The following is a 13,636-nucleotide window of genomic DNA, read 5'->3' as shown; positions in this document are numbered from 1 at the left end:
ACACCTAATCCATGTTCCTCAGCATTTCTAACTAGTGACTTTTGTCAAAACCCATTAAAATGATTCCCTGTTCTCCCTAGTTTTTGACAGAGCCTTTGGGCATGTGGCAGTGGGCCATGCAATTGACACAAGTGGATCCTTCCAGTAAGTGGGTAATGGTAGGGCAGGTGAGCAAGAGACATCAAGAAAACAAAAACCACTGAAGGAACCAAAGGGTACATGGTGGGAGTGTATTCAGGATTCCTCCTTTTTTGTTGTTGTTGTTAAATGCTAAAGACACTCGTTTTGGACTCTGTGGAAAAAATCAATGGAAACCCTTAAAGTACTTTGCATATGTTCGGAGAAGTAGCAAATTGTAGGTTGGAGACAAGGTGTGAGATAGATTAATCAATGGAAGTGGGCCACTGCAGGAGCTGGGAGGGGACATGGCATGAAATACATGGCACTATTGGAACTGCACCTGCCATTTGCATGCCCAAATACACAGAACCACTACTAGTAGTGTCAAACATGTGGGAAAGAATTCTGCCTTCATTTATTTTGGCATTACAAGTTACTTTGGTATCATGGTGGGGAAGGTCAAGATATTCTGATGAGTGAATGTATAATCAGCCTCACGTTTTAGAGAACTTACATACTCAACCTTTTCCTATTTTCTCCTGTGCTGTAGTTCACACACTACAACCAGGTTAGATGGAAAAGTTGGGTTAGTTTTTAACAAAATTATTTTTTTCCCCACAGTAAACCATGATTCAGAAACACTGAGACTATTGTAGAAGTGATTTCAACAGTTTTCTTAGGCTTTATTCTAGAAAAGTTTCCAATATTGAAATGACCTGTTTCAATATCTTCAGAAAGAATTTGTTGCTATCATTTTGGTTTCAAGTTGTTTTTTTGCTTGGACTTCAAAATTAATTTATGGTACAAGATGTTTCTATTAAAAAAACATTGGAAATAATATTTTTTGAATTATAAAAACAAACCCTTAAAGACATCTCAAAAATTCTCGAGGGGCATGAAAAGCATTTCCCATACAGATCCAATTTTCACAAAAATATCAGTAAGCACGCCACATGCAGGAAATTTTCAACCTAACAGAAGAAAAACACAACTACTTTTCAAAGTCTTTTGGCAAAGGTATTTAGAAACACAGCTCTGGACATTGAGCATATCTGGATTATCAGCTAGGAATCCAAGCTTAACATGCCTTTGGGAACTGTTTTTCCTAATTTAAAGTCCACTTGGAGCCCAAGAACACAAAGAACTAATGCTTCTGCTATTTCAAGAACTGGACTGCTCTACTTCCATCCACCCTCAAAAGCCCTGCATCTTGAACAAAAATGGCTTTGGGCACAAATTAAAGCGAAGCCCTAGCTAGGATGCAGTCATTCAGGCTCGCAGTCCAAAAACAAAGTCTTAAGATTCTGCCAGACTGCTATGCACAGAACATGCCTGTTTACGTGACTGAGTTTTCCAAACATTGGTGTTCCCCATCACAGAACTGAACTGTCCCTGCTCTTGTGGGATGACTTTTCTTATTTCCTTTTTCAGACATGTTCAATTCAGAAGCAGAATCAGGTTTTTAGTGAGGTCCAGGTTTCTGCAGAGATATTTTGCTGAGCTGGCAAGGATGAGTCAAAAAGCTAAGTCCATGTTCAACTCCAGAATCCTGCTGGCTCCAAGTCCTCCCCTCTAAACCCTTAGACCACACAGCTTCCTTTTCATGTAAACCCCAGACCACAGAGCTTCCTATTCACCTGCTAGCCAGTTAAGTCTCATGCCATATAGTGCTTCAGTATAAAACAGTACAGAGATCTCTCTGTGCACCTCTCACCTGTGCTTTTCCAGGGTTCGAAAGGCAGACGGCCAGTGTGAAAGCAGTCAGTATCCTGTAATGTGCATAGAAAATAGGTTGAAAACCTTCTGATATCCAGGCTCATTATACAGAATTAAATACACATGGACAAGTTAATCTGTAGTGACACTTCAGTGCATTCCAGAGTTTTGTCAACATGAATTTGGCCTCTGGAGAGAGAGCAATACGATTGTGGGCCAGATTCAGATCTCAGAGTCATTAATTTTGCTATGGTTTTATGAAATTGGGATCAGAATTGATTTGTACATAACTATTTACTAATATTTTCTTTTAATACCACACCACGCAGTAGCTGCTTAATGAACAAACACATAATATTCAGTAAAGCATTTTTGCCTCTCTCTGACACCTTTCTTTTGACAATATCCAAGTTCTTCATGCACACTGTGCACATTTTACAGATGGGTAAACCAGCACATGGGCCCTTCCTAAGCTCACAGAGCAACTCATTGGCAGGACTGCAGGCTTGTCATGCAGGAGGTCCTGAATCCACGCCAGTTGCGCTAGCTGCTAAACCGCACTTCATCCCCAGGAGACTATATCTGAGATTAATCCATTTTCTTAGGGCCAGATTCTGTCCCTTTCCTCAGTCTTCAGTACTACATTGCTCTGCAAGTAGACACACTGTGCCAGGTCATCAGCTACTAGAAGCTGCTATCTTCAGTGGAGACTTCCCCAGTCATCTTAGCATCTAGCGGGACTTGCTGGGTCTCTTCACTGCAGCTGAGAGAAGAGGGTCCCTCGCTAACAGAGCTCTGTGGCTATATAGGGGACTCTTTACCTGGAGCATGAAAGCTCTCTGATCAATCAACCCCCCACCTCCAAGTAGGAAAGCAGGAAAGGACAGCAAGAAATACTTTCTTTTTTCTCTGTACTACAGATTTCAGTGTTTTGCCTCTGCCTTATAGAAAATTTCTTCTCAATACTATTAAACCCCCACCTTGCTTAGCTTGGATTCTAGTTCTGAACGGCAATTGTATACATTTCCCACAAAACCAGCACAGGAAGCGCAGGATATTTTAGGTAGTCTCAGTTCTGCTACTCCACTAAGCTGCCAACTTTCTCTCTTAGAGCTGTCTCCGATTTCCAGTGCAAACTGAGCCGCTGAACAAGACCTACAAATGCATCAGACAAAACCATGCACCAGCAGAGACCGACACATTTGGACACATTTGCTTGAAATGTGGAAACAGGCACAAGCTCTGAAAAGTAAACACAAACCCTAAAATGGTTGTTCATAGTGCTGCGGAGGCAGATCGTACTTGTTGGCAGCCTCTGAGTGACAAGGAAAAGCAAATTCTACACAGACTTTTCCGTAAGAGTCGGATGCAAAGCATTCAAAGTACAGCATTATCTATTTAGGCTTGCACTTCATCTATTAATCCTTTAAATTTTTTGAAGATGTTTTAAATCTGGCACTGGTTATAAATTCTGCACACTCACTCTGTGCATAGCAAGAGCAGCACTAGAAGGAAATACAACAGGTTATAGCTGTGTGTTAACATACGTAGCAACACGGGAGCACTTCACGGTGTTGCAGAGCAGTACACACTAGCAAAATCTGCCATAAAATTAGTCAGGCAGAACTCGTACTTTTCTAGGCGGTCTTTAGTTTCCGCTGTTACAAGATGATATATTCTTCTCTCCTGGGGTGGGGGTGACCTTATTGCCTCATATGCGTTCTGTCTGCAGCCACCATCGCAGTTTGCCCATTATTTGAGATCTCAAATCTGCTCAAGAATTATCAGCAGACATACAGCACAGCCTATCAATGCTTTATTCAGCTGGTCACAGTAGCTCGTCCAGCAGCAGAGTATTTTAAACTAGTAATTAACTTCTGCAATAGTAACTAATTAGCTTCAAATCAATCACTGCAGCCAGGGGGCTTGTTTGCTGTTGCAATTCAGCACTCTCACCGATATTGGGGTTCTTAAAGTGGAGGATATAAGCACAGATAAAGAAGAAAATCTTCAGAGATAGCACAGTTTTAATAACAGACAGATTGACTTTCCCCACCTCTGACCATTGAGATCCCGTCTCTTTGCAAATGGCTTTAGCAAGTGGATTGGCATACTGAATCCTTGCCACAGATATTTTCCACAAGTAGGTTTCCCTTCGGTAAGTAAAGAAGTTTCATGCATAGCACTTACCTTTTTAATCCTTGCATGTCCAAAACTGTTGGGGAAAGGTGGAAAAAAACCAGAGCCTGTGCTGATGAATAACTAGAAAGTGTTTCCAAACATTACCCTCTGCTAGCACTTCAGTTCCTCAGTCATTTATAGTCCAAAGAATGAAATAGCAAGTAATGGAGAAGATCGGGAGCAGTCTGTACCTCCTCAGACACTGGAGAGAATACAGAGAAAGCACCTGGTTTTGCTTAGTTCTCTTCTGTAATTCAGCATTAAACCAATTGGAGGAGGAATGTTAAAAATGAACACTTCATTTTCTAAGTATGTTAAACAATGCAAATGGGGGCCTCAGCCTGGGACAGCTGGTTTAGATTACAAAGCTCACCAACTGGCTAGACTCCTCACAACAATCTCGAGGAGCCTGCCAGGATAAAACACTAACAGCTTGAAGGAAAGCCTCTCCCGCTGCAAACTTCACAGTTAAATGTGCCTCAGAGCAGAGAGCACCGTTATTGGACAGAAACTCTTATCAAGGGACCGGAGAAGGGAAGGGATTGTTTTCCTTGTTCTGAGAACAAAAAAGTCAGGCTTTTTTGAGGCCCTCTAACCGGTGTCTCGGACGATGAATATGCAACACTCACTGCTTCGTGCCAATGGCATAGCGATGAAAGTTCTGACCCTCTGGGAGGTGAATAACTTGAATTCATAACCATCACAGCTACAGGAACTATATTGCTTAGGGATTACTTGAAAACAGGAATAAACAAATTAAACATTCAAACAAAAGCAAATGGTCTGTCTACAAACACTGGCCCTTTTCAAGTAGACCCCGTGCTTAAGGGAGCTTGTGAAATGCAATTTCTCAGGAAAGATGATTCCTGCAGATCTCCAGTTATGACTGAAGAGGAAGGAAATAAAGTACTTTTTCAGGTGTTTTGCAGCTTTGTCACAGGCAGATCTTCAAGCAGTACACTTATGAGATGTGAGCAATCAGATGCTGCAAAGATTGTGCTAGATCCACAGATGAACACTAAAATTAAATGCAGACATAGACATGAAATGAATACTTACAGTTTTTGTAGAGGCTTCCATCTTAGGAAACCCTTTATTCCCAAGGACCATGAAAGGTCCGACATGATAAAATCTATCACACGTCTCTCCATTATGGACTGAGAAACTAAGAAACAGAGTTGTTAGAATAGATATTCATAAAACTGGCTTCTAAGTGTGGATAAACAGCTTTACATACAAAAATATAGCTTCTTCAAGGCTGTTGAGCACCCACAAGTCATATTTATGTCAATGGAAAGCACAGGAGCTCTGTATGCAACTAGTTGCAAATGTCCAAATGATTTTTCAAAAATTACAGCGCCAGAAGCTCAGTGCCACTTTTGACAGCTTGTCTCTCAGTGACTTCCTTACATCACTTGTGTTGTGTGGAAAGTTAAACATTTTCCTAGTGATAAACAAGATAAACAGATAAACAAGAACCAATTCATTTATTTTGAATAGACTTCCCAAAACTTACCAAAAACCCACAGAAGATACTTGTGAACAATCCAACCGAGCACATTGAGAGTAAAGTTTTGTCATGGATCAGAAAATCAACAGAAGTTGGAAAGCAAGGACTGGGCAAGTTTTCCTTGTGGTAAAGGTTAACAGTTATATCATGGTTCCATCTTAGGTCTAGTGTTGCTCAACACACTCGGTGATCTGGAGAGCTACCAAGCTAAAAGTAGCATCACTTTCTCTATTTTAGGTGTATGAAGATCTACTGAAACTGTTAGAACCAGCTCTACAGCAAAGTAGATGTTCTGAGGATCCATATTTCGGGATGAAGGACTTGTTTCTTACATTTATTGATGCTTCACTTCCTGATCCACTGAATTTTTCTCACCTTACATGGCAAAATCATAGTATGCATGCCAGAATCCCTGTATGGGTTCAGCACAAATCTGCTCACAAAGTGCCCCAGATGAAAGATTCCTGATTCATCAGCCAACGGGAAGAGGTGCTCCAGCGCTGGAGAGAGGAGGTGAATCCAGATTACCTAAGCGGCTCCCTTAAGAATGTTTTGCTTTTTCCTGACTCCATCAGACAGACTGAGTGGATAAAATTGAGAGTATAAAAAGCATATGAAACCACAACTTGGGCTAGTTCACAGTGTGGTGGGTTTTATTTTTATATTTTTTCCTAAATAAAAGGATTCAATGTTATGGCTAAGTGAAATTTTTGCGGTACCTTTCAGTAACTACAATCAGCCACAAAATAATGAGGTGTAGCCACACCCTTCTCACATCTCCCTTTCATATGAAAAGTTGCAGAAAGGGAGACATTTGTGGTACACAACCTCTTTTGTTCACCCCATAAATGGACAGATTATTCAATGTATCTTTCAACACCATCTACTGATGTCTTCACCATTTATGCTGAGGTTGGTGGCTTGACTTAGGTGGAGCAGCACTCTCACTTCAATGGTCAACTGTTTCTCCCTGTTCCAAAATCCTCTAATTTATTTAGACTACCTTGACCTTGTCTTCATGAGGAGGTGTTCACAGTACAAAATGGGGTTCTGGTAAGTAACTGAATATGGTCTTGAAAGCTTTCTTTGTGCGTAGCTAAGGTTGAAACTATAGCTCCAATTATGTTTAAGACTTGGATTTTGAAAATTGTAATATATAAAGGACACACAAGCTGTGTAGCATAACCTTAACTCTACCCTCCAAAAAAGGTATGAATTGCACCATGCTCCTGTAGATAATGCAGAACACTTGGTAAACAGTGACCCTCAGCACCAGAAAACATAATGTAACAGCTTCTGAATGCAAGGACAAAAGCTGTATTTAGGCCAGGGAACTCAGGGAGAGTTAATTACACTCAGCATTCCTGATCAAAAAGTCTGCTTCACAAATGTAAGTTGTCATCTACTAACTTTTACAACACTTCATCTTCTTTTTAAGTTCTGGTATTATATTTACTTCTGCAGAACTATATATGCCAAACACCCTTCTTAGATCTTATAATTTTTTCAAGTTTTCTCTCTGAACATTCCCAAGGACACTGTCAAACTGTGAGAGCAGAGTCAAATTACACAGATGTGTATGGTGATAAATGTGCAAGCCCAAAGCCATTGAAAGTGACAAGTCATAGACATCTTTTACACAGTCATGCAGACCTGAATTCAGTAAATTAAAAAAAAAAAAAAAAAGAAAAGAAAAAGAAAAAGTCTACAACTGACACTTTAAAGGCCTATGTCCAAACTCTAGATGCTTAAAACATCCATTTTGCTCTACCAAAACTCATGGGACCAAATTTTCTATCACAAAAACTGGTAAAACACTTAAAGCACAACTGCTGGGCATTTGCAGAATTGATTGCATTTTGACTGCACCCAAGCACCAACAAGATTCACCGGCTGGGCTGAATCTGACCCTGGAGATTGATCAAAATGTTCCTAAGACTGCCAAATAAGCAAGTTTTTGATATTGTCATGTGCCAATATAATACACAACAGGCAACAATTCTCACCCTGCTGCCATCTGAACAGCACTAAGCACACGCGAAACTTGGTCTCAAACCTTAATTCTGCCTGAAGGGATTTGGGCATATTTCTTTCACCTCCTAGCACAGAATGCCAACTGCAAACTCTTGGTATCTGGGGAGGGTTCCCTCTCCTTTGCCACAGACTGACTAACCTTATGCTGTCAGCTGAGGTCGGCTTCACTCATTGGCTGACTTCTAAATGCTATCTCATAACACGAGCAGCGCAATAACCTGTTCCAGATGGCTCTGGCCAGTAGCTCAAAAGCACATTTCTCAACATATTTTCGTTTCCTAGCCAAACATAACACAATAATAATTAACAATGAAAATTAACATAATGCATAACTTTGAAAACATCACTGGTGCTAACTAAAACCTACTGGCAATTCAGTCTTTAAGATGTCTTGTCATGTAGTGCTGATCTGCTGGTTACGCTACTGTCTTTAGGAAGGAGAAAACATAAAAGCTGCTGTTGTGCTGCTATCTCTTTGGGTTCAGTTGTCTCAGTATGGTAAATCTACCACCTGTGTGAGTTATCCACAGAACAATGAGCCAATACTGTATCTCTTCCTTCCCTTCTGCATGGGGATGTCATCTGTCTGTCTGAAGCATGCATTCTTTGGGGTTGACAACAGTGTATGATGCAGTAATGCTGCTGCTGATGGCACTGCTCCCCAGGGAAAAAAAAGGAGAGTGCTATTTTAATGTTTGCAGCAAATGTTCTCTGAGCACCACGTCATGGTTTTTGTTTTTCTCTATATAACTATAGGTCCGTGGTCACTCCAATACCGGTTGCTAATAATGCATTTACTTTAAGATAAAAAGTAGTCAATGGAAAACCCAGGCATTTCTGGCTCCATTCTGAAATGCAGCAACGCTAAACATGGACTGGTACCTGACTGAACTTTATTACTTTAAGAGCATTCTAATCATCCCATGAAATAAGGAATAGTAGGGTCTAGCAGGTATTTGCCAGAACCCAAATGCCTTAAACCAATGCCCAATGAACTGCATCATCTACAAAACTATTTTAGGTGTATTACCTTTAGTGAGATCAAGTTTGACATTCATGATCACCTGTTTAGCTGTGGTTGTTTTTCTAGACAAGCTTCTTTCTCTCAGCAAGAAAAAAAAAAAGCCAAAAAAAAAAAAAAAAAGCAATCAAAGCTTTTGATAACTGTCCCAGGAAAAATACGGGGTTTTCACAGCAATTTTAATGCATGTGACAACCCTCTGCAGGTCCATCAATATTATCATTTGCAACAGCATACAACATTCATTCATTTTCTTGCTGATTTTTTTTTTTTTTAATATATCCTTGACTGACCTTCATTTATGCTTTCAAAACTGTATTTCTGTTAAAAGCATATAGAAAATCATCTTGTACTTAAGGACAAAATATCTCCTTGAGAACTGACAGCTTCCCCTTGAGCTGTTGGTATCTGAGAGTACAATGCTCAGGCCAATGCCCCAGGCATCAGGACTCGGCTACCTCTTCACTTTTAAATCTCATACTTAAGCATAGCTCTGGGAACTGCAGTTCACATTATACCTGAAACTAGACAGACATTTCAGTTTATTATTTATTTTGTAAGATTGGCATGTACATGATCTAGGTTGTAATCTTTTCTGCTCTGCATTTTTGTCAAATGTTCTAGACAGCATGGTTGAAAACAACGCTCTTTAATCTTGTGACATTTACCAGCCCCCTTTTGAAGCGAGCATTAATCCTTTACGATCAGTTTCAGCCTAAAATGACCTCCCATAAATAAGGACATAAAACTGTTAATACTTCTGGACCAATTCTAAAGTTTATTTCCCTATTTGAGCAAGCCAACATTCAGTCTTTGCAAGTGTCTGCAATACATAAGCCAGCAGTCTCCAACTATGACCAGACAATTTGAAATATGTACTAAAACCTCCCTTAGAAATACAGGACCAAGTTGTTTTAAATTTTAGTATCCGAAGACTGCACCATTTTTTTGTGGTTTCTCAGGTTCGTTACTAACTCGTGCACCATGCTGTACATACTGTGTCTGTCTGTTCACCACAGCATCAGGGTGCACGTTAGAGCGGCACACCTGAGGCAGCAGCTCCCCACTCCACAATACCCTGGAAGCATTCCTTGCCTGCTGGGGCACGTGTGCTGGTAAACAATCGCTTCACCTCTCCTCCTTCCTCTCCCAGGTGCATTATTTCCGTCACATGCAATGTACATATTTTGTTTCCCTCAGATTTAGTTGAGAATCCTTTATCCTTTTTTTAATTTTTTCTTTTGCCTGCTTAAGCAATTCATTTTTATCCAGAGCTAAATGTTACCCTCTGTAGCATCAAGCATGCACTGCATTTTCCATTAAGACACTTCAGGTTCAGAGCAAACCCAAACAAGTCTGTAGAAATGCCATCTCCCAAAGGGGGTGTTTGAACGTTCACAAGTATGTGCACTATTTTGGTAAGGGCACCTGCCAGAACCCTGCTGATGAAGCCAGAGTAGAAAAACATTTGACATCATAGCTCTCTTCCAGAGCTTCTCTCTTTCCAAGTAGTGGAAAACATTCCCCTTTTAAACATGCTTCATTCTTATGGACGAATATAAGCAAAAACTTCTGGTTTCCTTTTCCAAGAAGGAAATCAGCAAGGATGCCTACATTTTTGGATCTTTTCCTTATCTAATAATTTCATGGATATATCCATCCATTACTGTTTTAGACAAATATAGAACTGGCAGAAAGTTCCCTTATGAGGAGAGGGCTAATTTTGACTTATTTTGTACTTAATTGTTTTCCTAACCCCAGAAGACAATTTAAAATTCTCTTTAATAATTTTGGATTTCATTTTGGAGTGAGTGGTCTTCTAGGTGAGATGTATAGTAAAACAGGTTTTTTTTTTTTTTAAATCACACAATTTTCTATCCCATTATTAGAAATTGCCTTTCAATTTCATTTTGAAACCCTTGCACTTTACTACACTTAATTTACCTACTCCCAGAGCAAGGATTACACCATTTCATAATTTACCTATTACAGTGGGGTTTCATAAGTTAACCATGCCACTTGGAAATAAATTGGCTACAGAACTGGCTAATAAAACCTCTAAGTGTCACTTAATTATTTTCAGGCTCATTATTTGCAGCAATGAGGACTCCTGTCCCCAAAAAAATCATACAGCTATAGGTGCCATTGCTGCGAGGAATCCTGCTGAGCAGTGATGCTCCTATTACTTGTTAATTCTGCTGAGCATGTGCTGTAGTGTTTACAAATATCTTGCAAAGCAAATCTCTTGTGAAGGATGCAGCTTACCGCCCAGGCTGTTTCTTTCCTTTATCTGCTGTCCTGTGCTTTGACTTGTGCTGGTTGCCACAGCACAAGCAGCTCTGCAGGACTGGCATTTCCTCCTGCAGAAGCAGCCTGGCTGTTCTGAGCAGCCCTACTGGTGCTGCTGGGGCCCAGAACCCCAAGCAGCCATCCTAAAACTTGGTGGAAATGGACTCTTCTCCCTACAGAGGTGCTTGCATGGCTAACAGACTCCACTGCTCAAGCCTGATAAAGCAATCAAGTCCCCATTTTGTCCACTGTTTCAGAGCAAAATTCAAGAAGCTGAAGTTGTGCCAGGTAAGGAAAATAGAAAGGAACAAAAACTCTGACAGGTTAAGTGTAAAAAGCACTGAAAAGCAGGCCAAGAAAGTTTGAGAAACAAATCACAAGAGGCATAAAAGCTAATAATAAATTATTTTTCAGACACACCAAGAGCAGGAAAACTGCCAAGCAGTCTGCAAAGCCAGCAGATGAATGAGGTATAAAAATAGCACTTAGAAAAGATAAAAGCACAGAAGAAAATTAAGTTATTCTTCTTCATCTGTACTTGCTAGAGAAACCTCAAGATGTTCCCGTCATGGAATTAAAAATACAAAACAAAATATTAAAGGTTTTACAAAAAATAGAAAGAAAAAGGATGATGGTACTTGGGAGAACCTGCCGAAAATTGAAGTGCCAGCAGAAGAGGCTTGAGAACAAATCAACAAAACAAAGAGTAACAATTCATCAGAGCTCACCTGACACAAAGTAAGTGTTATGAATTAAATCTGAACACATATAACAGCTGAAACGATCCTAAGTGTAAAATCTCACAAAATTGTGCTAATACTACAAGAACAAAAGGCACCAAGATATGATACTGCATTCAATAGGTTTCCATATAGTGCGTAATAAAATTCAGAACAGTAAATCTACCACATCAGGCAAACTGGTATTGAATTAGAAATAAAAATAGAATCATTGAACACAAGCCCACTGGGAGCTGGGTAGAAGCCATTGTGACAATCATAATAGGAAGCCACAGCTCACAGATCTCCCAGAGCTTTCTGAAGAAGCAGGTGAATATGCAGATGAGAAGCTGAAGTAATATAATTTACCTAAGATTTCCAAAGGACATTCACAAATTCCTTGTCAGATGCTGCTAAAGAATCCACACTGCTGCGTAATTAGAAGGGAAGGCCTCACATCATCACGTGCTGAACTGATGATGTTCAACATCTTTGAAGCTGTGAGTACTCTGATTCTATCAGCACAAAATAGTTTCAACACAAGAAGCCTGATCTCAAAGCTGCTGCTCATTAACAAAAGCATGCTGATGAAGACACTCACCACAGTGGCTGGTTCTGGACAGCCCAACAGGGTTTCTGCTGAGCTGATAAAGCCTGGCTCTGGCTGCGCATTGTCCTTAACAGCTACATATCTCCTAAAACAAGTTCTGATCCATGGTTTATGTTTACCCTGCTACTCCATGCAACAAACTGGCTCCAACCATCTCCCAGCTGGCACCTATAGATAGGAAACAGATTTTCCCAGAAAAAAACTGGGAATTTGAGTATAAGAGTTACCGTTTCTTTCTAAACCTAGATTTTAATCTACTGCCTTTGTAACCACCCCATGAAAAGGACCAGTGAGGGGGCACTGACACTACTAGAGGTGGCTAAGGCTCCCAGGGTCTTGTTACTAAGACGTGTAAGTAGGTCTGCTGACAGAGGGGGAATGAGGGAAGGACCCAAGACAAGGCAAGTCCAACTGCTTTTTGAAATGGAACTTCAAATCCATCTCCTCCCCTTGGTGCTCTATTTTCAATAGCAGCCACATGCATCGGTACAATGGACAACTGGGGGTCTAATTGCCAAGCACAAAGACAAAACTGCATCACTGTGACAGTATGTGTGTAAGCTTCTTCCTATGAGTTACAGGCTCGACTCAGACACAGTTTGGCCTCTCATCAGGATTTGTTTATCCTTCCAGAACTGGAAGGTTGGCCCTTCAGGTTTTGATCAGTTGGAATGATTTCTGATATTTCCCTTCTAATGGAAATTTTTATTTCCCTTTATTTCCCCTTTCCAATGGACATCTTTTCTTTCACACAACTAGATTTACTAGGCACAATTGGCCAGGGCAGTGCAGGCTTCAGGATGCCTGCAAAGCATCTGACTGTTAAAAAGCACCAAACAAAGAGGCTGGAGCTGCTGCTTGAATTCAGGAGAACATCACAGCCAGAGTCCTAGGGGCTCCCTGAACCCCCAGTCAAGGTAAGCAAACTCTGGGCAGCACACCACAGCCGTTGCTCTGTCAAAGTCCCCTAAAGACAAAGGAACCCTCTCTAAGGCCTCCGCTTGCAGGTAGCACTGTGTAGGTCCTTGACCCTGGGCACTCTGCAGACACTACTGTTCAGAGGCTACATTTGGGTCCAGACAGATCTGGCAAGCCTAGTTATGACTCATTTGTTTTTATTTAGAATCCCGTACCTGTATTTTATTTTTTTTTTTAGTTTCACAATAAACCTCCTTTAAGTTAACCAAAAACTGTTAAACACATCTGTTCCTGCTCCTATTGTCACAAATAAGGCAATCTCCTGTTTGCCTACATTTTTATTGGCACCCACTACTTCAGCATACAGAACAAAGTGCAGTCTAAATATTTTCCAATTGTATTTCCAAAAGAAGTTTCAGTTTTGATGAATATTTTTCAGTGCTGTAATATACCACTTCAAGCCACTTGCTTTATTATATTTTTACTCTTGGTACAATTTAGCATTGGATCCATGATAT

At 40.4% G+C, this 13,636-nt stretch overlaps 1 protein-coding gene across 3 annotated transcripts in view; it reads right to left on the bottom strand.

The window, feature by feature from the left end:
• FBLN5 (fibulin 5) overlaps nt 1-12,008 on the bottom strand; it is a 57,527-nt gene extending 45,519 nt beyond the window's left edge. The window contains exons 1-2 of one of the 3 annotated variants that reach the window (XM_021273666.4): nt 11,960-12,008; nt 1,835-1,889 (exon numbers count right to left, since the gene is read on the bottom strand). In XM_021273666.4, coding sequence (XP_021129341.1) covers nt 1,835-1,889; nt 11,960-11,979 — 75 coding nt within the window. In that variant the 5' untranslated portion in view covers nt 11,980-12,008. Of the gene's footprint in view, nt 1-1,834; nt 1,890-4,026; nt 4,497-5,076; nt 5,183-11,959 lie in introns of those variants that run through there. The other 2 variants (XM_021273665.4, XM_005021441.6) reach the window with 2 other exon arrangements.
• Between the last annotated feature and the right edge of the window lie 1,628 nt (nt 12,009-13,636).

This window comes from Anas platyrhynchos, chromosome 5 (genome assembly GCF_047663525.1).
Source record: "Anas platyrhynchos isolate ZD024472 breed Pekin duck chromosome 5, IASCAAS_PekinDuck_T2T, whole genome shotgun sequence".
Taxonomy (NCBI): domain Eukaryota; kingdom Metazoa; phylum Chordata; class Aves; order Anseriformes; family Anatidae; genus Anas; species Anas platyrhynchos.
Note: the sequence above shows the minus strand (reverse complement) of the source record. Positions and strands in the feature narration are given on the sequence as shown.